We start from the raw sequence: 26765 nt of genomic DNA on the forward strand, positions 1-26765 counted from the left end.
ACCAAAACATGTCAGATGAGGCTCTCTTTGTCTCCTTGACACAGTCACAGCTTAAGATGCTCCCGCTGAATAAATCGAGCAGGTAATCACCTTCCAAGCAGGGCCGCAATCTGCAGCCTGACTGACATCTTGCCGTGTCTACCCCGAATATGGGGAAGCTCAAAGAAATCAGCGACAGGTCAATTACCGAGCCTAGTAAGTTTCTTTAGTCTGTACTACATGGACAACTGAATTATTGGATGGTGGAAGTCCACGCAGCCTTACAGATGAAGTCCTAGGTCTTCTATTCATTTTCTGGGGAGACTCCTCAGCTCACGCTGATAAACTTCACTGCAAGCCTTTGGGGAAAACTGTCTCTCCGTGGCCTTTTAAAAACGTATGTCATTACTCCTGACTTATCCTGACTTTTTTTCACTCAGCCTTGCAATTCCGCGCCTGCTTTAGATGCTGAAGATGGCGCTTTCCGGGATGAAAGCCTGCAGCCGGCCTGCCCCCCGCTCCTCCGGGCTGTCGGTACGCCATCCATCTCGGATGAAAGCAACAAAACCCTGGCTCTCGGCGCTCCTTGGAGGCCGGAGGCGACCCGAGCGCCGTCCCCTCTCCGCTGCCCGTCTCGGGAGCCGACCCGGGGCGGGCGGCGCGAGGCCTCTGCCCCTCAGGTGAGGGGGAGGCGCCGCCATCGGCCCACAGGGCGCGGGCTCCTCACAGGCGGCGGCCGAGCGGCAGCTCCGCCCTGCCCGGCCATGGACTACGCGGGGCTCGCTGAGGCGGCGGCGGCCAAAATCGGGCAGTACCGGCAGGACCCCGGCGGCTGGCGGGGCTGCCGGAGCACGGTGAGCCCTGGGAGGGACGTGCAGGGTGGGATTGGGGCGGGCAAGGGGACGCTGGGGGGTCAGTTTGGTGCCGGCTCACAGCTCTCACCCATCCCCGCAGAGCGAGGTTGTGGTGTCCTGGAGACCCTCGGCTGAGTTCAGCGGCAACGTGTGAGTACAGCCGGGGCGTTTCTCGGACCGACCGGGGCCATGCTGGGGGCGATGCGGGGTGGAGCTGCGGGGTTTGCTTTCGTTTCGCCCTGCCGCAGGTACAGGGCGGAGGGGACCGTGGCCGCCCGCCCGGAGGATGTGTGGGAGTGCATAAAGCCGGTGGCCGGCGGGCTGAGGACCAAGTGGGACCAGAACGTGAAGGACTTCGAGGTTGTGGAGGCCGTCAGTGATGTGAGTTCCTTAAGGGCTGTGGCGGTGGGGTTAGGGAGCGGGGTTTCAGAGGAATTGGGCTCTGCCTTCCGAAACAGCCTACGTCACGTGCAGGTAAAAAGAGCCTCTAGAAGTTGTGCAGCCTCTGTCTGGATCAGTGTGACAGTACTGGGATTAGCAATCTATTCTTTTTACTCAAAATTGTACTCAATTGTACATGTATGTATTATCAGTGGATTATCTTTGTGAAAGGAACTACTGTACATTCTTGGCTAAATAATGTTGTAAACTTACATCTTTTTAAACTATAAATATTTCAGCAAAACATTGTTGTTAATGCTGCAAATCAAGGTAAGTGTGATTATTTTGAATGAGCTATCTGTGAGGAAAGAGGAGGTTTAGAGAGCATATAGGCTGAAGTAAGTAGTGAAGGTTCACATCATCAACCATTAATTCAGGCCCTGTCTTGCACCATGGCAGCACCCAGTGCTCTGTGCCACTGGTTTTGGCTGGCTCGGCGCTTTGCCCTCAGTGTCTCCCTCTTCAAAACACAGATGCTGCACTTGGAGCACTACAGATGAAAAGGGCTGTGGTTGAGCAGTGGCTGCTGCTGTTCCTGTAACCATACAACTGTACGGTCTGATTTCCTTTTTTTTTTTCTTTGTGTGTTAGAATTTTAAAAACATTCTATTTAGAACCCCAAATCAAAAGGGGATATTCATGCTTGGGGATATCCAGGATGCAACCACAACCACTCCCAGGGATGTTTGTGGAAGTCCTGTGAAAGTTTTTCTTGTTGGAACTTTACAGGTGATCAGTGTTATAATCCTCAACTTTAGAAGTGGTACAACTTGCCATTTGAGGTTCACAGACATTGCTAGACTTGCTAGCATTTACTAATATAGTAGAAACTTCTTTTTTGGGGTGTCCATCCGCTATACAACCTCCATAGAAGAGGATGAAAGTGTTAAGGTTTCTTCAGGGTAACAAGTCTGGGTATCAAGTTGCCTTACTATGTGATACGCTACAAAGAAGATACCTTCACGGAATTCCTGGAAAAGAGAAGTGTTTTAACTGTCTCATGAGCATACATGTGCCAGATCTGCTTTTCTTTAACCCTTGTGGTATCTGACCTTAAGTGACCTGGGAACAATGCAGCGTTGTGTTTTTCCTCATTAATCTGTCCTTCGTCAACATACCTTGGATCCTTTTGCCTGTGTTGATATGCATTTTTTGCAAATGGTGTCATAGAACTCATGATAAGTTTTTTAAGCGTAACTAAAAGAGTACCAGAAAGCACAGGGATTTTTATTCTGTTCTTGTGAGAGCATCAACTGACATAAGGGCTTTGTAATTTCTAGGCTGTCTCTGTATGCAGAACCACAACCCCTTCGGCTTTCATGAGGATTATTTCACCAAGAGAATTTGTGGATGTGGTCCTAATGAAGCAATATGAGGATGGGACAATGCTATCTGCTGGTAAGATGCTTGTGCTCATGTTGTGTTGGGAGTTAATTGGTAGCTACCAGAAATAAATATAAAATACAAAGTGAGTTATGTGCTGTTTTTTAGCTATTGATCTGATTTCGATCAAAAGGTAAAATATTAGTGGTCTCTATTCACTGTTCTTTCCTAGGCAGAGTATATACATGTATATAAAGCCACGTTAACATTCAGAATATACTGCTAGCCTGTGGCTCCTATGAAACCAAATAGTGCTGATTTTTTAAGAAACTGCTTCATGGAAGGATGCTTCTTTGTTTGTTTTCCTTTTTGTCCTATTGTTTGCTTGTTGCAAGGCAGTACTTTTATTGCCCCTCTGTCCAGCTGCCCAATTTTCCCGTTCTGTTTAGGAATGATTTGCCTGCAATTTATATACATGCTGGAGTGCAACTTCTCAGCAGTCAAGGTACCTGTACCTATGTGGCATGGATTACTTGGAAGCAACTTGAATGACCTCTCAAGAAAAGCAATGCACTCACACAGTACAGGTTCAATAAAACTCCCTTAGAACGTCTTAATATTTAGAGCTCAGTAACAGTTGCTTCTGAATTTAAAACTTTGATTTTTTCAGTTCTCTGGCCAGAGCGGTTCCTTTTTAATATTTTTTTTTTTTCTTACTGCATGCATGGCGCAGCCCAACATAAAAAACGTTATGCAGCCATTCTTAAATATATATGTATTCTCTTATAGCGAGTTTGCTTCTCAGCTGGTGCTTTGAGTACAAAGGACCCTTTTCCATCTCCTGTGAAAATTACATCTCTTCATAATTGCTTTTTTCTTGTAGCCACCAATGTGGAACACCCACAGTGTCCTCCTCAACCAAATTTTGTGAGAGGGCTGAATTATCCCTGTGGCTGTTTCTGTATACCTCTTCCAGGGTAAGTAGAGATCTATTTGACCACTGTATTCTGAAGCCCTACTTATCCATTGTGCAGTGTACTTTTGTGTATGTGGCTACACCTGATCTGTAGCACCTCAACAATAACACATTCCCATCTTCCTGTGACTTGTAGTCATTATGACTGAGTACTTGCTTTGTTCTATTCTGTGTGATGAATTAGTCTCCCTTGGACGTGGGTCTTCAGTGTTATAGGAACTATCATTGTGGTAGGATTCTTGCTGACCTCTTAAACAGAGATTCAGCAGAACATACAAGTATGGTTTTAATTTGGGGGAAATGAGTATCCTGTTGTTTATTACATTGTCATAGTTCATAAACAGAATTGTGTACCTAATGAGGGCCTAGCTTAACTGTAATTTGATTTGTGGGGATAGCCACATTCATAGAGATGATGTCTGCTGTTTTCTTACTTCCTAAAAAAAAAGAACTTAGAAATATCCATCGTCAGATAATGCATGTAAGAGTAATTGTGAAGTCCTAAATGTTTCCAAACCTCTGGCTCTAAAATCACTTCCATTGTCGTTGCAGGGAACCGGATAAGACTCAGCTCCTCAGTTTCTTTCAGACAGATCTTGGTGGCTATCTTCCCCAGACGGTGGTGGATTCCTTCTTTCCAGCTAGCATAGCTGGATTTTACAGCAATCTGACCAAAGCCGTTAAGGCATTAAAAGCATGACAAGACCAAATGCTGACATCAGCAGCTGAGGGTAGGAAAAGAGCTGGTAGCCTGAGGGTAGAAATCATGGGAAATATGAAGCTGACCTATAGCCATTATTTTAACCAGCAAAGATACTTGGGAAAAGTGAAATGGGAAGAATGGATTAAGTACATTTTTAAAACTGCAATTTCTGCCTGTCTCTATTCAAAGCAATGCATACTTTTCTAATGAGCTCTCCTTCATTTTCATAATTAGAAGAATGTCATACCAGAGGCTGGAAGAATCCTGGAGGCAGCACTGCTGGCTGGCTGAAGGGAGAAGATGAGTGTACTAGAACTCTCTCACTGCCTAAGAGGAGGAGCATCACTAAAATCCACTTAGCGTTACCAGTATTAGTCAGGTGCAAGTCACCCTGTTTTGTCTCTGAAGCTCCTTGTAGACTCCTGCGGAATAATGTTCCTTCCGCAAATGGAGAGGTAGCTCTTCTGCTGTCAGCCCTCACAGAGCTGCTAAGATGTTTCATTGAGACCAGGACAGTAAGATTTAAAAGTCAGAATTGATTGGATTTTTTTGTGGGATCTACTTTTTTGTTCCTGCAGATAACAGGTAGTCCTCATGGTAAATGTATCTTAGGTGCTTCTTTTCCTAAATTAAGATCTAGCAGTGCAAATCAATTCATAGGTCTGTTGGTTGGCACATAAACACTCTTCTTTCTTTCCCTCTACCAAAACCAGTGATTTCCACAGTGTCATGAACCAAACTGCACTGACATAGTGGCAATAAATAATGAGCATTAAGCACTTTACTTGCTATTTTTTAACTGCACTTGTAATGATCATGTATTTTAAACACTTTACCAGTTTTTGTGGTGAGAGGTCTTAACGGGTAAATAATTTTTCTGCAGCTCAGTAGTGACTTGACAGGCCATAAAAACGTTTCTTTCTGTTTAAGACTGGTTTACCTCACAGCACTATCTTAGGAAATCAGCTCCTGATCTAGTGTGTAGTGATGTGTGCAGCTTTTGAAAATATTTATGCTTGTGGTTACTGCAGGAGTGTCAGACATTATTATGGGTTACATATAATTACAAAAGGAAAATAAATTGCTGTATTAGAAATTCAAATGTAGGTTGTGATTTTAATGCTGTAACTTGGTTATTTAACAAGGTTATTATGCTCTGCTTTTCTGTATTTATGTTTAGTATGGGGTATAGATTTGCATACAAAGTTTTCCACTGTAATTCTAACCCTGTGGAATAGATTTTTAAAGGAACCAATTTTTAACCTAGTCTCTTTTGCAAAGAAATATGTAAAAACCTGTACAAGTGTGATGAAATAAATATTTTTTTGCTATGTCTTGCTGTTTTTCTGAATGATTCTCTAAAGATTCTCTAAAATTGCTCCACATTCCCATGCACAGAGAAACTTAAAGAGACACTCAGACCTCCAGCATCTCTGAATTCAATGCAATAAGGCAGAGAAGAGCTTTCACTCCAGTTTGTACTCCCCACCAGGTGTTGTGGTGAGAGCACTCACCCTCTCAACTTCTTTGTCTGTATTTCCGTTTCAGATGGCTGCTTTCTGTGCTTAAAGAAGGGTAATGCATTCACTGAGGAGAGATTGGGGGCCTGATACTACAGAGGTTCATATGTATTTAAGTAAACATACTACAGTTTTCAGTTGGGCATGAAATTGGATATCTGGGCAGATCTTTGCAGGATTATGATTAATTAGCAAAAAGCTCAATGAGCAGAGTTCAAATCATCACTGATTATTCCTGCAAGTAAACCTTTTGCAGGCAGTGGGGGCCTTTTATTAGTATTTATTGTATATTTGTTGTATTTTATATTACTCTGAACAGTAAAGGATAGGTGAATCTCTTAACTGAAATAACTTGAGGATCCTTTCTCTGAGTGCTCAGTGTTTTCTATTCAGAAAGAATTAAGAGCGCTTAGCGTTCAGTCTTCTGCTATGCCAAACTGGAGATGCAAATGTCCCAGTGAAGATCATCCTGTAAGATCTTGGAGGAATCCCCTGTGTAACCTAAGAAGGATGCTGCAAATTCCCAGAGTATGGGGAAGGTGAACAGCCAAAGACAATAACCAACGTAACCATATGGCTTTCAACTAGTGAATGAATACTTCTATCCTGGCATTGTTTGTCTCCCTTTAGAGAAATGGGTCAGAGAGGACCAAAGGGTGCACAAGAGCCCCTTCCCATAGATGCATGTGCTGCTTGTACCGTTCTGTACAGTGTTTGGAGAGCAGGCCCAGAATACTGATAGCCGTATTCGAAGTATACTTTTGTGTCCAAATTATTTAGTGCTTTAGAATAAATATTTGCATTCAGAAACACTCACTGGCATTTTTCCTTACAAAATTAGCAAAAAGATATTTCAAAATACATCTGTGGTCAGAAGGTAAGTCTTGGTTCTAAATGCCCTTGTTGCTCTCCTACTCTAGTACTCCGAGACTTTTGGCTGGAGGAAGGTTGGGAGAAACTCCACTGTATTACCCTCAGCTTCCTGCCTCACCCTTGCAATACGGTGAGACACTCCCCTGTGTTTGCCTTCTGGAGTCAACATATCTCTTTCAACTGCTAGTAGAGTTACTCTATTTAGCTTTTGGCTGCTCTGCAGTTTGAATAGAGAAGCTGGAGTTTCTCAGGGCACGTTTTAGTTTTGCTACCCTAAGATGCATCCCACCTTCTCTGCCTTTTATGCATCCAGTGTTGCAGTGTTTAGTTGTTGGCTTTTCCTCCTGTGGAGGTAAGGCAGGAAGCAAAAGTAGCAGAACAGAACTGAATAATTAACCACAGAATGTGCTTCTGATAGTTCAGTTAATGGCTTAAAATAGGAGAGTGCTTACTATAGCTGTCATATTTTATTACAACCAGTATATTATTAATAAAGTCATTTTTATCATTCTACAATTTGTAACAACCATTTCTGAATGTTGAAATAATACTGCATGTTTTATGCAGATCTTTGCATTTTATCCCAAACAGTTTTCTCTGTAACTGCCAGTAAAATTATGTACTTTTCATGTATGCTTTCTGAATATCTGTCTCTGCTAGCCAAATGAGAGCTTCCTATGCCCCCCCCCCCTTTTTTTTTTTTTTTTGTAATATTGGCAGTAGTCTAATTACTCCTCTTACAAAGTTTCAGATGCCTTGGTGGTAACAGAGCTTGGATTTCTTCTTTTGATGATAGCTGTGATGGGCCCATCAGGTAATGCCTTGATTATATTCCATGCTTCAAAACGAGTGAGTCCTTGCATGGCAGTTGTGTGCACTTGTAATAGCTCATCACCAGGCTGAACAGTGCTGCTTTGTTCTAGCGCAGTCCCTAGAGGGGGGTAAAAAGAAAAATAATAATTATTTCTATGGAGGCATTTTTAATGATTCTTTCACTCGTTAAGAATCACAATCATGTTTGGTATAAACCACCTGGTCTCAGCAGGCAAAAACTACTTGCACTGCATGAGATAATGCTGCATTTAAATAAATAAATAAATAAATTTTCATGGGCATAAATTAGCAGTCAGTTATAAAGTGCACATTTGCATCAGCTAAGAACCTGCGTATACACGTTCAAGAGTGTTACCTTTAAATATTCTGTTGATGACAATGGGTTTATCTCCATGAATAGAGCCCTTTCCTCCTTCCAGACTGAATCCCAAACCAGCAGGAGTTTTTTCTAGAGTTACAGTGCAGATTGTATCTTCAGTTGCTGAAAATAAATGGAAAGTTATCAGATGGGCACCACATATCTGGAAACGTTATGAAATCTGGATCTGTTACAAAAAATGAACCCTTTTGTTTGCAAAGGCACTATAAACTGCCAAATGCAAACGGAAGTGATAGCTTTTAATTCCTCTTTTTGTGATTGTAAGGCCCTCTGGGAAGCTGGAGTAAGTTGTATTTGAACTCATGGCAGAATAGAAATATAAAAATGAAAGTTGGTGATATTTACTAGAATTATAAAAATATGTTCAATGAACAAAATTTATGATAAACATACTTGATGTTAATTTTGAAATTTTTATTAACCATGAAGCTGCTAATTTTTATTTGCAGGGCATAACTAAAGCTCCAGATCTCCAGAATGTTCATTTATTTTAGAATTCCATCAATTCCTTTCCTCTCTAACAAAGTTATTCCAAATACCTATTTCAGGATTGTTTATTAACTGGTCTGTCCATAATCATGGTTCTCAAATTTACCAAGCCTTACTGAGCTGTTTTATGAACAGCAAGGATTTCAGGTTGATGATTAAACATGTAGTAGGTGGGGGCAGCAAGGTAATTGCACTGAACTTACCAGAGTCTTGTGAGGCATCACTTGCTACTGAAGATGTACTAGAATCGATTGAAATGCTGTTTTTTTCTCCATCTTTAGCTTTTCTAGTGACAACAACAGCTTGTCTGGGTTGGCGAGCCTGTCGCATGATTGCTGATGCATCATTGTGAGTTGCACCTTTAAGGGACTTTCCATTAATGGACAGTACTTCATCTCCTTTCTGAATGGTTCCTTCCTGAGATGCTAGTCCATTGGGAAACACTTTATGAACCTATTGAAAATCCCAGTCACCATGCAGACACACAAGAAAGGAGAGGGGGAAAAAACAAGATAAATCACTATGGTTAGTAGTTTTTACTATGTGCATTTTTCATTCTACGACAAGAAGAAATTGTTTCTAGCACATTTCAGGGCTGAAGGCTGAAAGTATTTGTACAGAGAAGCTCTCCAGGACACAGGACTCATCAGGCAGCAAGGCAATCTGTCTAGCCCTGATATCAGATGGCCAAATACCCTGCTGCCCACAGTACGTACCATGCCTGTACTTCTTGACCCTCTTGCTACTCTGCCAGTCAGAAGGTATGAAGCTAGTCTCTAGCTTTCAGACCCCTTGCCTGTCTATACACACACCTCACTCCTGGTAGCACTGACCACCCTGTATGGTGTTCTGTAAGCGCTGGGGTCTTCTGTAAGCATGAGGGGTGTAGGTTGTTCGATTTCAGAGCTGTTTAGGATGGTGCCCGAGGAAACAGGACGCCACGACCAGTCACCTGGAGAGGGCAGCACTGTGCAGAAGAATCTCGTTCTTGCACACTTAAGACTGATTTTTCTGATCTATCAGCCCAGCTGCCTATTTTGATTATGCCAAAAGAAAACCTCTGTAGCAGAAAACCATCAAGTTATACATTTCTTTTTAGATAGAGTAGTTGTTTTCAGAGCATTTTTTGAAAGATGCTACTTACTGTTATCACTTTGTTTTCTAGATCAACGCCACCTGCCAGGCTGAATCCAAGCCCAGTGTCTTCCTCTTTATGCAAAATTGTAACATGAATATCATCAAATTCCTAGGCAGAGAAGGGAATTGTGTTAAGAACATCTTAATATATAAATCAGAATAACTGGAATCCATACATTTTCTTTTTGTCTATGGGAATTTTGTAATGAGGCCTAAGGACATGGATATAATGCTGAGACATGTTTATAGTACTGATCAAATTCACAAATCAATTACCTATTTTATAAAACGTTTTTGTGTCTAAAACTGTTATGTTCTGTAAATAGGTTATCTATTAGGGCTGGACTATAAATTGGATTATATTAAAGTCTTTATAGTTTTGGAATACACACGTTTAGCCTTGATTTTGGCTCATATTGAACATTATCAAAATTCTAGATGAAGCCAGTAGGACTAAAGGATGTTCAATCCCCAAGAGTATGCATTAGGAATCTCAGACTGGGAACCACAGAAAAATGAAAGGTGTCCCAAATATCAGTGTCTACTTCTGCACACACTGACCTCACCTGCTCTGTAGCTGTTATCAGTTACTTAAATGGGTGTTAGTCTTGCTTAGTTATCTTGGTAGACTTCTTTAAGATTTCAGACCAAAAGAACTAAGTATTGCTACTGATACATATTAATTTCATTTCTGAAAAATGTAAGGTCACAAAGATTAAGTAGGCACATCCACTCCACAGCTTTCTGAAAATCACACAGAAAAAAAAGTTGATTTACCTTTAAGGTTGCTTCATCTAGTGATTTTACTTCCTCTATAAGCTTTGCTAACTCCTCAGGGGAAAGCAGAGAGATGACGGACTGCCCTGACACACCGGATGCTTGAGGTGAGCTGTGTTCCTGTTTCTCTTCCTCTTTCTCACTGTCTGCTAAGCTCACAGTGTATTCTCTCAACTCAGAAAGGCTGTGTCCCATTGTGAAAAGAATAAAAAGTAAACGTTGAGTTATGAAAGAATATACACAAGCATAGAACAGACAATTCTAGAGCAGTCATATTTTGATTACCATTTTTGGGGAGGCAGCTCTCTTGCAAAATAAGTCTTATAAATACATATATCATAGCCTAACAGAAGCAGGAACCATCATATAGGAGAACAGGAATAATCTCTCGGCTTCAGGCTAAAACAGACCTGAATAAATATCTGTGGTTTTGTTGCTGTTTATTTTGTTTTTCAACTTCTCACTTTCATGTGATTTTGTGTTTTCCAGATAAGCCTGGAATTAGATAAAGAGGAGAGTTGTGATTTGGGGCTATTTCATTTTTTATCAAGAAATTCTTGTAGGTAATCATGTAAGGTTGGTTTTCTAAGAGGCAATTTTCACAGTATTTTTAATTAGAGCTAGAAAATACTACTCAAGTTGTGCAGATTTAAGAGATTCAGATGCACACTTGAAATCCAGGGTTTATCTGTATCACCATGTATATATCTTGATGTGTAGCCATCACAGACTGTAACTCTCTGGCAAAAGGTAATAAGTTTTGTTAATAAAATTGTATCTGAGAAGACAAATAGTAGATTTTTTTTTTTTTTTTTTTTTTTTAACCCATGCAATAGAATTTTGAAAGAATTTTTGCAAGGTTCAAATGTACTTTTGAAATATTTTGCCAAGTGTTATCTTTATTCACTTTGTTCTTTCCTGAAATCCCTAACTAGCTGTTAACAGAAAATGTATACGAATCATAGGAAGCAATACTGATCAGGGTGATACTGTTGTGTTATGGGGAGTGCCTAGGCTCCACTCCGCTACATCACTTTCATGTACTTGAGCCAGAATTGCTTCTGCTTAAGACAGAAGTATTATTGCAGTGATACACAGTATAACTGCATAAATTACCCAGAGAGTTGGTGGCACTCAAGTCAAACATTAGGAGTGCCAGAATTTTTACATCACCTCATCATTTTAACTAGCTACAGCATTTGCTTTTGGGGAAGCCTAATCATAAGGTTTTCACATAATTTAGAAATAACGTACTCAAAGTCCTCTGTTTCCTCACTGGCAAATGCATACTTTTCATCATTAGTAATGATGTTTTTACCTTCAGTATCTTTAACTAGGAGGAACTTTGAAATATGTCCACGTTTATATAAAACAAATAAAAAATAAAAGTAATAATCACACAAGTCATTCAAACTTTTGTGCTCTTAAAAGTTCCTTAACTCAATTTGCGTTTTACTATTGTGTGCTCCTAACGTAGAGTGTTAATCTGTCAGCTAATCAGAACACAGACTCAGCAATACTGATCTGCAAATCTGATTTTAAATATGGTATCTTACTTTAGAGAAAATCCAGTGTCCATGTGATGATTCTCACTTGCAGGTAAGAGAGAAGTCCCATCCTCCTCCACAGAGGACTGAGACAAGGTTTCCAGAGCTTCCCATGCACTGTTTCCAGAAGGGACTGGGGACTGAGGAAGGCAAAGCAAAGATTTCATTAAAGCAGATGACACCTGGCTACTGATGGAATAGATTTTGCTGTATTTTTCATCGTATGTCTTCATCATCTCACAGGACTGGGTAGTGGTAAGTGGAAAGCTTCGTGATCTTAGGTTATGTGTTTTTGTTACTGATAATGCACGGGAAGTTGGAATAGCTTCTGTAGTTAAAAGGCCTGAGGAATTTTCAGGGTTGGCATTGTTGCTTTCCTCTGAGCTAGCTGCTAGGACCTCCTTGGGAGGGGAAGTTCTGTCTAGGCTTTTTGTACCAATGACCACAGATGACTTTGACTGTTGTTGGCTGTTTTCAGAGCATTGGAGAAAGGCTTGGTTAATATGGGTTGGAGACCCCTCTGACCCTTTTGGGCTGGGAGGGTGCTCTTTCTGGACAGATGTTTTCAGGCTAAGCCTTCGGTGTACTTTTTCAGGTGACTGCGGAGCACTCAAAGATTCAAATGAGCTTATTCTTTGTTTTATTGATGATCCTCTGGAAGAGAGACAGGATAAACTGGACTGCAGTTCTTTGGTAGAAATACTCTGAAGGCCAGGAGGACTTTGATCTGCCTGTGTTTTCAGGTCTGAATTTGCTTTCCTCAGTCCTTTCAGACTTTGGCGAAACCAGGCTGGCTTAGGTGCAACAGGAGGACCCTTTTTCACAATGTCATTTTCATCTGATTTTAGCACTTTTGAACTGACTATTTCTGATTCTGATTTCTGCAGAACCGCCTCTGAGCTGCTTCGGTTTTGATTTTCTTCATTTGTGTTGATGCCAGGTTGCAAATCTAAGTGGCTGTTGTCTTCACTCATTGTAGGATTAAATAAACTTTTTATGCAGTCAGAAATCTTAACCCAAGGGTCTTCTGTTGTTGTATCAAGAGTATAATCTACCCGTGCTTGCCTCTTAAGTACAGGCCTTTGTATTGATGAAAGTAGACTTCCTATATTAGAGAAAGATTGATTATTAGCAAGGTGCCTTCTCCTTCTCCTTATCCATCCGTTATTTATGCATCCTATTAATTCACTAAATTTGAATTTCATTCATCTCTATAAGTATTTTCTCTATTTTTTTTTTTAACATTTTCTAGAAAACTTAAATGTTTTAAATTCACAGCTCTTGATCTACAAGTTCTGTTTCCTGACACTGAAATTAACTGAAAAACCAGGCTTGCTTAGGCAGAGCTGTAACTTCTAAAGGTAACCTGAAATTTTGAGACACTGAAGTCATAATACAAACTATAGCAGTTAAACTAGATGGATAAAATTGCAATGTCTCCTGCAGTGCAGTGAAAAAGCTGTTGTTATAGTAAATTCTTTTAAAAGCTCATTTTTGTTTCCTACATTTTTAAGTATATCCTGGTGTAAATAGACTCTCCCATGAAGATCTTAGATTAATGTTTATGCTAGCTGAAATTTGTGCAAACTTTTCCACTTATATTTTTCTAGTAATTAGTAACTGAATTCTCTTGTAAGAATATTTCATACATCACAGGCTAATAAAGTATCTTAACGTCTTATAGGTTAGATACAGTAGAGATGAATGGAAGCAAATTTTTCTTTGTACGTTTGCACAGTTACTTTTATCTGCCGCAGAATAAAGAAAGATATAATGTTTAAGGAAATATTCTTTTAATGATCTGAGACAGAAGGTACAAATTTCTGTAAAGGTTTAGGTTGGAAGGGGACCTCCTGAGGTTGTTTAGTTCCCTTAACACTACTTCCTTTAATTTTTTAAGATAGTAATTTATTATCCATGGTTTGTACCATTACAATGATTGTCTTGAATCTATACATAAAATTGTATTTTAGAAAGACTAAAACAAAACTTTAATATTATTTTTTTCAATATAAATAAGCAAAGCATCATCTGAAAAAATACAGTAATAGTATACTTGTAAAAGTTTAAATGGACAAGAAATCATCTAGTGTCCTTCCTTTAATGCCTTTGTCAAGGCCTGATCAATGGATTAAAATTTCATCTGTTCACCCAAAAAATTACAAACATGGGTGAAGTCTACATTTAAAGATGGAGGTGAAGTCAGCCCAAACTAAATGCTAGTTTCATCTGCAAGCGTCACATTAAACATACCTAAATTTGATTTTCTTTCTTGATCTCTGCCTGCCGGAACAGCAGCTGTGTGTTCAGTATGATATGCTGTAGGAGAAGTGGCGAAGACACTGTGAGTTACGTCTGTTTGATGTCCCTCTAGCATTGGTTCTCTAACTTCCTGCTGAACAAACAGGAAATTGAAGCATGTCAGAATGTAATTATGCAAACCACACTACATGAATCTGAAGAAAAACATATTTTCATTTACTTGTAATCTGAAAAGAAATACTGAGTAGGAATAAAGTTTTCACTTCTGCTTGAGTTGTATTCCTCATATGGTTTAAATGTTTCTGTATTTCAAGAGACCCAGCCTGATATTTTATGGCACACTGGTAAACAGGCTGAAAAAAAAGATGCAGTTAACTTCCCAAAAATTTAGTCAACAGCAAAAACACCATAAACCATTTTTTTTCTCTTGAAGACCTTTTGCCCTTAAGGACAAGCTAAGTCACTACTGCACCTTCAGAACTCTCCCTTTCATGTTCTTGGCTGGTAACACGGTGAGAGGATTAATTTGAGGTTACAATGAATGCTATTGTCAGCACCATTAACAGATGCTCTTGATTCCTTTGTTAGCAATGACACTAGATTGCCATCTGCTCTATTGTGATGCTGGAAATTCCCTCTGTAGTTAAACTACAGGATTACAAATAGGAAGCAAAAACAAGCAGGGACTGTGTGTCCTGAAAAAAAATAAATAAAATAAAATAAAAATAAAGTAATTGAAGATTTGTTTAAGTTTTCTGTAGTGTGGTAGTGGTGGTTGTGGAGCTTTCTTGTTCTAGGAAAACCTTTCTCCACTCTCACTAGGGGCCTACTTGAAAGTTGTGTTTGTATTCTGTTGCTATTATGTATGGACATTGTACTTTCAGTAAGTGAAGCACCATTTTGTTTTGTACCCAAACGTACAGTTTGATCTTATTCTCTACTGATAGGGATTATAGCTACTGTATTGATGCAGTTTAAAGCATGGTCAAAAACATCAATTAATCAATAATCATTCTTGGTTATGAAAAAGCAACCTTACAGTCTGCAGAATCCCCATACAAAACCTATGGTATGCAGCCTCAAACAGCCTAGTATTAAAAGGTTGGAGAAAAAAAAAAATAATAATAAAAGAAAATTAAAAAAAAAAAAAAAAAGAAGGCAGCAATAAAACCTCTTAACGATCTGAAATACTTTCTGACATGAAACTCTGTTTCCCTGGGACAGAGGACTATTTGCCTGAGATATACAAACCTTCTTTCTAGAGGAAATTATTTTCATTAACAGAAAAACTTGATTTTTCACAGATTTTATTGATCTTAAGATGGATTTTTTCTCCCTATCATTTGGAATAACCGAAGGGTAAAGGATAATAAATTGTGTGCAGTGATAAGTTCAATAACTACTTAACTTCCCTGAATTTTACTTCTGGTAGGTGATTCTAGTAGCTGTTGATGAGAATGTTTCTACTGCTCTCTTCTTAGGGGGACGGGAAAACCACCTTCATGAGGTGCTGAATTGAAACTTTCTTGGATGTTAACATTATACCTCAACTTCAGTCTAAGCTGTATCAGTTTATTTTGACTTGTGCAGGTTGGGAAATGTTTTGCTTTGCATTGAGATCTGTTTGTTTCTACTGACATTACTAAATTCAGGGGAAAGAGGTTCCATTTTTAAACAAACCACAACTTTGTTTCAGCATGCATATCTCACAATCCTGCACGCTCCTGCAAATATGAAACACTGTGTCTTACGATTTTATCTTAGATGAGAGAAGGAACTAATATTTAGTAATGTACAAATATGCACTTAATTTTTCAAATACTCATCAACACATGTGTACCTGATAACTTATATGGGTTTATTTAATACCTCATCTCTTCATCTCAAAAAAAAAAAAAAAAAGGCCCAAGATTACCTGCTGCATATTGTTAGTGCTTTCTTCCGAAGTCCAGTGGTGAAACAAAGCAATTGTTTCATGACTTCTCTGCTTATATGACTGTGAATTTTGGAGTTAGGAAGAACCATAGCAAGCTGATACCAGAAGCAGTCCAAACTCCTCCAGTCCCAGCCCACAGAACCTCACTGTTGCAGTCCCATTAGGACACAGAATGCTCAATACTGCCAGTGGCACATGTTCCAAGGGAATGTCAATAAGGAATTTTTCTTGAGGCTGTTCTAACTAGGATTCAAACTCGCAGTCTCAAATTTCCTTCAGACACTTCCCTGCACTCTGACCAGTTTTGAACATCATGTTTAGAACTCAGGTGGCTTCACTCAGATACATTCTCCATTATTTTCAAAACAGAACCACCTCATACCCTTCCCCCAGTCCTCACAAATATAAACACACTCTTTGTTCCCTGTTTTTCTGCTATCATTGAAGTCACTCTCTCTGCTTTACTCCTTCCCCTGCCTCACTCACAAATGCACACACTTAAATTTTGCAAATTTTGCTTTACCTGAAGGTTTGCAGAAGATGATATAGCCACTTCGGAGACAAGCTTTTCGTTTCTGTCTGCATTACACTGGTCGTTTCCTGTGCAGTCCTGCTTAAAATATTTCCTTGGTGGAGGTTTGGGCTTTGATGATTTAGGTTTTCTAACAAGAATCTCTGTTGGTTTCTTAGCATTTTGCAAGGGTCGACCTCCTTCACTACAAGTAGGAGGGGAATTTCTTTCCAAATTATTTCCAGACAATGAGTACAGCAGTCCAGGCTGTCTTGTAATTGGTACATCAATGCTATGTACCCTTTCTTTCAAGTCACACAGTTGGTATGCAGCTCCATTATTACACAAGGACCGAGGGTTGTAGCTGCTGTCACTGCTGGAGCGGGTCATTAGCTTCTGTGCCCTGCGATTGCAATAAGCAGCATTCTTTTCAATGTGTTTTTCACATGGGTGTCTTCCATGCCAGCTTGTGTCTAGTTTTTTAACACCTGTATCAGGAACACGATCAAAATGGCTATTCAGATACATGCAAAGGGCTTGCTCCTAATATTCAGCTGATTAAATTTGTGGCTAAATGCCTTCATCAGTTGATGCAAAGTTGTGATTTATGCATCACACCGTTAAAGGTGTGTCAATGGTTAAATTCAGTTCTTTGTTGTCATGGTCTTGTCACCTACTGACAGTCTGAAAAGCTTTAAGCAGCGATTTTGCACTGGAAAGGATAAGCAAGAGCAAGAAGTTGTTTGCACAATGCATTTTTTTTTCTTGCTGTGGATCAAAGAAATGTCTTTTCTCATCATTCTTTAGTAACGTATCTTAGGAGGCGTGTTAGGAGTCATGTACTGTGAGCTCTTCTCCTCTTCTTTCTGACTCTAGGCAACTTGAGTCTTACCAAGGATTCTACTACAGCACATACTCATCCTATATATCTTCTAAAGTCAAAATTACTGCATGTCAATGAATGCAGTCATACCCTTACCTTCAGTACTCCATTGGTGTCTATCTCTTCCAGATCTGTTGCTTTCCACAGCTTGTGCAACAGCTTCTTTTAGCTGTTGCTCAGATACCTAGGAAATATCATGCTGTTATACTCTTACAAGATTGTTGTGTGATGAGTAACATTTAAATCTTGATTCCTTTTGCAAAGTTTTCTAATTTTTCTAAGTTCTCTAATTGAAATAAATAGACCTAGTTATATCATGTATCAGAGAATTTTAAAGCTAAGCAAATACACACCATTATATTGGCATATATTCCAATATAATTGAAATTTCTCTATACACGTGGTTTTTATAGTGGTTGTTTTGGTAAAATGCGATCTGTCAAAGATAAATGTCCTTTCGCATATTTCACTAGAAATTTAATTATAGACTTACCAGTGTAAGATGATTTAATACTGAGTTTTTATGATAATTTAATGCAATGAATTAAACATTATCATTTATACTGCACTTGTGTTAGGAAGCATTTTGTAGAAAATTATTTTAAGAAAAAATATTTTAATAACAAACATTGGTTGAGCAAGCCCTAAATTTTCATTATGGTATGGAAGATGATGGCTGTATAAATCTTTCTTCCCCCCTTCTCCATCTTTCGGGGTGGAGGGGTATGTTCCCTCTTCCAAGGGAAAAATTATTTCTTCTTATTAAGAATCCTTTCTTGAATACAGTTTATTGTTCTAAGAAATATATTTTGTTTTATCCCTTAAATGTTGTTTCTGTAGTTTTCTTATTCACAGCACAGAAACTTATGTAAGACTGTCTCCATCAATCTTCAAATCTTACTTGATCATATGTAAGAGCATATCTCAGGTTTGTACCGTAATCTGTCTCATACTTGCAATGATGCTTATAGAGGGATCACAATCTTTCCTATCAACATTCTTTCACTTGCTTGTAGATTAGCACCTGTCTTCTTACTTAATCTTAGTTCATCAGTTTGGTGTTTTTTTTTTTTTTTGTTTTGTTTTGTTTTGTTTTATTTTTTTGAAAATCAGAAAGAATACAATGATACCTGTGGTTCAGGGTGTCTGCTGATAATAATTTGCACTGCACCAGGATCACAGTGACTCAGCATGGCATAAACTTCATTAAGAGTCATATTTTGTACTGATGCTTCATTAATTTCAATAATTTCATCTCCACACCTACAGAGATATATATAAAAAAAAAAAAAAAAAGATGTGAATAAAACAGATGTTTTGTTTTCCTCCCAACCTTGTCTCACCCATGTAAAAATATGCAAGAAACAGATTCCACGTGGTTGACCTCTAATTTGATCACAGATTAATCACCATGTCTCATTGTTCCCTTTACATAAAATGGAATTGGAATGAGCTGGATGTCGAGTTTTCTTCAATTTATGGACTTGTTGCATGCAATTTATGAACTTCATGCTCAGCTATGCATGCTTTGTGTCTGTGATCTTTCTGCTGTATGCAGCTCAGCTGCAGTTTCCACCTACATCTTCCTTCCTTCCTATCCAGTTAACACTTCACTTTTCATATTTTTATGGTCTGTTAGTGTTCTGCTAGTGTAATGGTCTCTTAAGATCAGAAAGGATGTTCATACTTCTGCTACATATGAATAACTTGCTAATACAAAAATTCTAATGACAAACTGTTGTAATCCTGGTGGCTGCTAGACTGAACCTTTCCAGATTAAATCCTTATTTTGCCCACATAGAAACTGAGAACACTCTTCTCTGCATTACTGAAAATACCCACATGCATTAAGAGGCCTACTGAAGCCATTGATTCATATCATACAAACTTTCAAATAGTGAAGAATAGTTTTTTCAGCTAAGTTCTTGGGCATATAGAGAGAGGAGGATTACAGAGCACACAAAGTTATATCAAAAAAAGCCTCACTGAAAATGCTGTGTTCTATTAAACTCTAAATATGTTCAACATGACTACTTGTTCATAAATCTTATGAGGTGAATTTCTACTAAATATCTTTTTGTATATTTTATTTTTATTGCTGAGAAGGGATAGAATTTGAAGAGCTTTCATAAGGAAAAATTAGTGCCCATGCAAGCCAGAATATGCTATCTATTTATTTATTTATTTTTCCCCCAGATATGTTTTTATTGCTTCACTTAGAAATCTTCTCCATAAAGAATTCTTTATGCTTGTCTATGTCCTCTAAAGCTTGCCAAGTGTAGACAAAAGACAATAGTGCCACTGGGTTGCTATGTTTCTAGAAATCCCAGATATTACAACTATACATGTCCAAACACTCAGAATAGCATATGTGCTGTAAACCCAAAACTTCCAGAAAGCACTATGACTTCCTGCCCAATCAGGTCAGATATAAAACTATAAAACATATCAGAGCAATGGAAAACTTTTGTCATAAGACACTCTTTTTCATCCTACCTGAGTCTCCCATCCATATGCGCCACAGAACCTGGTGAAAGGGTGTGAATAAAAATCCCTGAAATACACTGGAAGTAGGGGATGCTACATAACCCAATTCCAAGGCCAACACCTGGCTCTGAAAGAAGTAATAATTTTAAAGAAGCATAAGAAATAGTTAAAAAACAATTGGAGATAATGTATTTTTTAAAACCATCCAACTGTCTTCAGTTTAAATAACTTATTCTGAATGAACCAGACACCTACTCTTGTGCTTATTAATTTTACGTATCCAATATTAGCTGTTGCTCCTACTGCTTTTTTTATCCATCCAAGATCCGGTTCATATTTCATTACTGGTACATCACAAACATGGTGCGATGCAAGTTTATTTTACAAAAAAACCTTTCATGACAGTGGAATTCAAACATCTTCACAAGGAAACAGAATTTAAAAATTAAGGAGTAAGTGTGATGTGCGGCCTTTGTTTGATGTATCATCATAATCCTCTTTCTGCATTCTATAATGCTGCTTAAGATTTTTGCAAATTCATTCTTTGTACACTAATGCCAGATCCCATACTCTTTGATAAGTCATACTGTTACCTCACATAGACTTTTCTTTGTTTGTTATTTTGATGTTCCCGTGTTTAAAAGTGTATTTCATCCTGTCTGTTGTTGTTTAAAAATAGATGATAGAAATACAAGAAGATAGGTATATATTTTATTTCTTTTTAAGCCTTTTCAAGAATGAAACAAGCTGCTTGAATAATAAAAAGATAAATCATAAAATGTCCTTGAATAATAAAGGATAAAAGTTGCATAATCTGCTTAATAGCTAGTAGTTGTTGCTAAGAGATTTACTTTTTCATGTGATGGACATGAATGTGATAATCAAATGCTTGAGTTTTAAAAAATAAATAAGTAAATAATAAGGATTGGCTCTTGAGGACAGATGGTATTCAAAAACCTGCTGTTGAAGGATAGTTGTTAGCACTGGCAGGTACCAAGATCTACTTTAGTACGTCTGGAAAGAAAAACTTAAGAAAAGAACTAGGTTAGTGAGGAAAAATTCAGATATCAAATTAATAGTGTTTTGTGAATCAGTGCCTTGGTTGCAAGTGCTAAATTAATTTTGGAACTTACCTTTGTTGAGGCTAACTTCCATTATTACCCTGTCATTGGGCTTTGTAGCATTTAATGAGAATGTTGTGCTTTCTGAACTGAAAGAGCTGTTTTCTTTGGTTATGCATATACTAGAGCTCAGTGACTGGCACAAGTGGGGTGACAAGTAGCTGGAAGCAGAATGTGGTGTGCTGAAGCTTGTCCTGACTGTAAGTGTCAGAAGACCCTTTTTGGCCTGTTGGAAAGAAAAGATGATTGAATGGGTTGACTTAACATGCATGTTGCATATAAAGACTGAAATTGTGCTGGAAGGAGAGTACATAACCTTGAATTTTTGTAGAGCATCATAATGTGTTAATCCATGCATTGATTCTCCATTCAGTTCTAGGATTTCATCACCTGTTTTTAAAATAGAAAGTCAGACTGTTACTATACTGTGCAGTAAGTTGCATTATAAATGTAGTCAAAAGGAGACTTGGAAATGCAATAATGGATGCAGATGTAAAAGTCACTTATGGCGCATTTTAGCTTTACTTTAATCTGCTGTTAGATATCATTCTTTGGGAAGGATATCCCACCTTCTTGCAGCCTTCCATCAGCAGCAGCAGCTCCACCAGGAAAGATGGTTTTGACATAGATGCCTATTGGCCCATAAATGCTGTCTTTCCCTCCAACAATGCTGAAGCCCAGACCCTAATTTTTGGAACAAAAATGATGTGTGTGAGCCTAAATTCAGTTTTCATAATACCTTATTTGCAGTGTTTTCTGTATTAGCTATATAGGAAGTACTAACTAACAGAATAGTATAATCCATGAAATCAAACAAACAAAAAACTTTATGCCAGTAGTAAAAGCAAATGAAAATTTCAGTTGAATACTCTCGTGATTTGCATTTTGTTTCAGTTGCAAATGATTACTTTCCAATTATAAACACACAGGAAGGCTTCTAAATCCCTCCTCCTCCCACCTTGGACCAGTATGCAACCTTGAGAGATTCATTTATCTGTTGTTTTCCTTGATTTACTTTCCCATAAGCGAGAGTAATAAAACCACCATTTAAAATCTTGATCTCTCAACTAACTGGAGACATTCAGAGGAAGGTCTTGTGGAGATGTCTGTCTCTTACCCTCTACCAAACAGAGTTAATGCATCTTGTAAGCTTAAGCAATGCTGATAGCTCTTCGTACGTAGACACCACTCTTTGATTTTTTTTTCCCTTCTTTCTTATATAAAAAGTCAAATGCTATCTGCTACCCTCAGAAGGATGTTATAAGACTAATTTGTACCTTTGAAGCCATTTAACATCTCTCAAATGAAAAATTAAAATACTATGCTGATGATGTCCTTATATCATCCCAAAACAGAGACAATAAATTATGATTTTGTAAATGATGGTTATCATGCTTCATGGAATAACTTCTGAGAGTCATCTCACAGCTTAAATAGTTATAATTAAAATATTAAATACTTAAATAGTTATTAATAACTTTAGAACCTTATTCGACAAGTTCAAAAGTTATATTTTTAAGTTCATAGCTTCTGTATTCTCTCTGTATTCTGTACTCTCTGTTTTCTGCATCTTCAATGACAATAGTTTTTTAGATATAATTTCACAGATATTTCAGTAGGTTAACAAGGTAATTATGATAACTAATCACTCCTAATAAAGCCTGGATATTAGTTGGTAATCCAGAAGTAGCAACTTAAATACCCTGAAGTAATTTCCTTGAACTTTGCAGATCACATTTGGGAAATAAATTAAAACTCCATTTATGTTATATTAACAGAACCAACCTCACCTTCCCTTGTCCTTTCATCAGTACGATGTTTGAGATTACTGAAGCCTGTGAGCCACAAGATGTGTGCACTAGTTGTGCTGTACTTAGTGATCTAGACGGCCTTGAAATTGCCTGTGGACATAAAAATAAAAATAATAATAATTAAAAAAGATATACTCTTAATGCAGAACCATTTATTTATTTATTTTTTTGATTTAGATTAGAGTAACTTGTTTATTTTAAATGTTCTTCTTTATAACTGATGCTACTAAGTGCTTTTAAAAAATCTTTCTCATTTTCTGAAGTTGGTTGTTTCTTCAGCTGATCAGTTTGCATGGAACTGAAGACCACACTGAGTAGTCAGGGCTTTTTATGCTAAAACAGGCCTTCTTTTGTGGTACATTCAGCAGTTGGTGGTCTGTCTTTTGCTATCTTTAAATGCACATGACTTGAACTTTGAGGTCTTGCTTACTGAAATTGCCCTGTAGTGACTAAACTAGAGCAAAACTAAAACAACTGGCCCTTGAGGTTGTGTGGTGGTGCAGAGAGAGACACATTTTTGTGGTCTTACTTGACTCTCCATGCCAAAATCTTGTTTATGGCTATTATGGGTCCTAGGCAAGTATTATCTTATTTATCTCTAAGAACTTAAATAAGAAACAAGAAGTTCTAACTTCTTCCCTCATTTTTGCCACAGAATATAATGGGACATACAGAGCCCCTTTTCTGCATTTCCCAAAAATGTGCACTAATTAGTGCTTACAAAAGCCCTTCATACTACAAACTACTCTTCACTGTTTCCATAAGCAACCAAATACATTTCTTTCTACATCTGAAACAGGTGAAGTACATTCTTTTTGCTTGATAACCAAAACAAGGAATTTCTCAGTGCTTTCTCTTCCATTCCGCAGCTAGTAGATGTATTCCAACCCCTGAGATCTGACCCATTTTAATGAACCTTTAATGAAATATTTAATGAAAACCTCCTAACTGAACATAGAATTGGGAATTAGAAACTAATTTAAGCACTGACAAAAGTCATTACCTAAAGCTAACACAAAGAACAAGGTTCAGAAGGGCCAGAGTTAACAGAACTCATTTACAAGTCCAAGCAAATTTAACACTTTTTTTTTTATGCAGTAAAATGAAACTAGCAGGTGTGAAAGTGCGTGGAATATCAGTGAAAAATTAGGCTTCTATATATGCAAAAAATAAGACTCAATTTGACCTGAATACAAGCTTATTTATTCAACATGGTATTGGGAATATAAGTAAGAAAAGGGAGGTGCTATGAAAGACCAAAAATATACTCTAGTAAGTGTACAGTGCCACATCAAGGTGATTGTTTATTCCCCCTTTTCAGGTCTCCTGAATCTGAAAGTGGAAATCTTCAAATTTCCTCTGCTTCTGTTTGTGAAAGGAGCTATTTCTGTCTGTGCAAGATGTGCTTTGTATATCTGCGTGTGATGTACACAGAACAGTACCCAGAACTGGGATGCCACCAAAGAACCTCTGGATGGGCAGCACCTGCCACGTGCGACCTCCAAGCAAGATGAAGTCCAGCAAATCCCTGAGGGTTTGTCTGCACGGGCATTGTATGGTTGGGATTTGTGCTCTGGTTTGCCACCTCCTCAGCCCTTTAAAGCCCTCATCCAGGCTCTGGTGCCCTCAGGGTAAAGGACTGCCCAGGGAAAGGTAGGGCAGCAGCAACAAGACCCCCAGCCAGGCTTCAGAAGGTGGCAGCCAACTGTGAGGAGTTTTGTCTCCATCACCCCACTCCAGGCTTGAATCTGGGGACTTCAGCCACAAATATACCCACGTGCCCTCTAACCTGCCTCTGCTCTTCTGGCCTGAAGTGGATTGCTTAGCATCCACCTGGATAACAAAGGGGCATATGTTAATGAGGTTGTTGAAATATGTCTGACTCACAGTGGAGTAGAAAGTGGGACACCTCACACAACTAGGGGCAGTGACTACCAGCCACGAGGCGAGTCCATACCTGCTTGTGGCCATGTCTGGGCCAATGGAGGTGACTCAGGAGGCTCACGGCGGCAGGGCCCGAAGCTCAGGCCGGGGTTTTATCAGCCACGTGCACAGAGCATCTCCACGGCCAGCGGCGGGGAGACACCCAGGAAAGGGCCTCTTCAGCGGTGAGCTCTGAGGCGGCTCCGGGTGGCTACCAAGGTGGTGCAAACCACACGGGGTGATTTACACACACTGTAAAACCTGCCGGGGCAAGGGGAGGGAGAAGCTGCTGAAGAAAAGGGGTTTTGCTGGCACACTACTTTGCCTGCTCTCCTGCTCCCCATGGAGGAGGTGTGGGGTTTTAAACAGAGGTAGCAGGCAGAGACTGGAGGCGTCTCCAGCGCCATCTTCCCTGACAGGAGGCGTCTCTGGCGCCATCTTCCCTGACAGGGCTTGTGAGGAAGGCACATTTTGGTGGAAAGCGTGGCTGCCAGCGTCATTCCAAGATTCTCATCTCAGTGTATTTTGTATGTTTTTCAGGTGATTTCCTGTAGTACTTACTGGGGTTCTCCCTCCAGAGCAGTCCAGCTGCTGGGAAAGTGATTTCCGACTGGTATGGAGAGCGTGGGGCTGCCGATCTCTGAAGGGCACGGATTTCCGGGGTGTTGTACAGTCTGTCTCCCCTGTCCAGTACGGGTTTATGCCTGCCAGACATGGGGAAAGGTCTCAGTTACTTCTCCTAGATTTTGGCATTTCTGCATGTTTATCTAATATGGTAAATTTTACTTAGAAATGTTTTTCCAGATGTAAATTTCTGTGAAGGGAGTGATCTTTTTTAATGTTAACTGTATGAGTAGCCATAATGTTAAGTATAGCAAAAGCAAACATTCCCTACCAAAAGAGCATTGGTTTATTTAGAACCTTCAGAAACCAAACAAACCAAAACTTAAAATTGAATGTTTATGCACAACACCCTTGATTGTAGGATATTGTGAATATAAACAGTGATGATTTTTGGTCAGTAGTTCATAGCTGAGGATCTCAGCCTAAGTCTTCACAACAGGTGCAATTTCTTTGAACGCTGCAGTACCATCACACGATGGAGTGTTGTACTGTTTGCTCTCTGAATATTACAAGAAGAAAGATAACTCCTTTGCAACTTACTGGTTGAGTTACTGCGAGTCCGTTGACATGTGGCTTTATTGTGCAAAAAACAACCATTTTGTATTTCCAGAGGTCTTTCCTTACAGGTTGACATTTCCTTAAGACAAACAAACAAAATGATCAGGGACATTTTAAGCAGAAATTCTTCCACCTGTTGATTTTTTATAAGAAGACCACAAGAAATTCTGGAAAGTGATCTCAATTTAAAAATAAATTTTCTACTAATTTCTTTCTAATTTGGCTTGCAGAAATTGCAATCTGAATGCAAAACATGGAGCAAAGTTAATTATTTAAAAAGGATGATAAAAGAGAACACAGCTCAAAGTTTTGCTAGAAACATCATTATAACTTGCCAAAGGAGTAACAGAAATAGATTCTGGTCTTTAGTCAGAATGGACAGAAAATTAATGGTCATCCCCAGTCAATTCAGAGAGACTAATGTCTCGATGTACGGTAAATGGTAGCCATACCAGTCTAACTTTTGGAGGTGACTGGCACTTTTGGGAACTAAGCTTTCCTTGTCTTAGAAGGTCATTATTTTCACAAAGAAGGTGTTTAGACCCAGCTTTGCAAAGGTGAATAGGTGACTCCTGCTGATCTTAAAAGGATGACCAAATATGATCTGGGTATTTAAAAACCTTTGTGGCCTAGGCTTTAGTGCTTTCCAAAAACTCAACCCCTTCTAATTGGAATGTTGTACTTCAAACTATGGCCACTAGTTCTAGCATTTAAAACCGTGCAGGTAACACTTTCAGGATTTTAAATACAAGTTTTTAAAATAGTTTGAAAATAAATAAATGATAACAACTGAATAACAGTTTGATGTAAGGAATAA

The 26765-nt window shown here is 38.8% G+C and overlaps 2 protein-coding genes across 2 annotated transcripts in view; one reads left to right on the forward strand and one right to left on the reverse strand.

Annotated features, from left to right (window-relative positions):
* Nucleotides 1–743: 743 nt before the first annotated feature.
* STARD5 (StAR related lipid transfer domain containing 5) lies at nt 744–4273 on the forward strand (the record flags this gene model as incomplete). Its single annotated transcript, XM_084293298.1, has 6 exons — nt 744–833; nt 934–983; nt 1082–1214; nt 2555–2672; nt 3481–3574; nt 4126–4273. The coding sequence occupies 6 exons, from the start codon at nt 744–746 to the stop codon at nt 4271–4273; spliced, it is 633 nt and encodes a 210-aa protein (XP_084149424.1).
* Nucleotides 4274–7406: 3133 nt separating this feature from the next.
* The window catches only part of IL16 (interleukin 16), a gene marked incomplete at both ends in the record, with an annotated part of 35248 nt that continues 15889 nt past the window's right edge, over nt 7407–26765 (reverse strand). The window contains 17 exons of the mRNA XM_084293220.1: nt 7407–7600; nt 7859–7984; nt 8575–8824; nt 9516–9617; nt 10286–10469; nt 11842–12937; nt 14086–14224; nt 16554–17029; nt 17521–17608; nt 18555–18687; nt 19921–20038; nt 21045–21258; nt 21349–21422; nt 21602–21716; nt 22823–22933; nt 25328–25470; nt 25931–26027. Coding sequence (XP_084149346.1) covers nt 7407–7600; nt 7859–7984; nt 8575–8824; nt 9516–9617; nt 10286–10469; nt 11842–12937; nt 14086–14224; nt 16554–17029; nt 17521–17608; nt 18555–18687; nt 19921–20038; nt 21045–21258; nt 21349–21422; nt 21602–21716; nt 22823–22933; nt 25328–25470; nt 25931–26027 — 3660 coding nt within the window. The remainder of the gene's footprint in view (nt 7601–7858; nt 7985–8574; nt 8825–9515; nt 9618–10285; nt 10470–11841; nt 12938–14085; nt 14225–16553; nt 17030–17520; nt 17609–18554; nt 18688–19920; nt 20039–21044; nt 21259–21348; nt 21423–21601; nt 21717–22822; nt 22934–25327; nt 25471–25930; nt 26028–26765) is intronic.

The sequence above is a fragment of the Netta rufina genome, assembly GCF_964035555.1.
Source record: "Netta rufina genome assembly, chromosome: 11".
In the NCBI taxonomy this organism is placed as follows: Eukaryota; Metazoa; Chordata; class Aves; order Anseriformes; family Anatidae; genus Netta; species Netta rufina.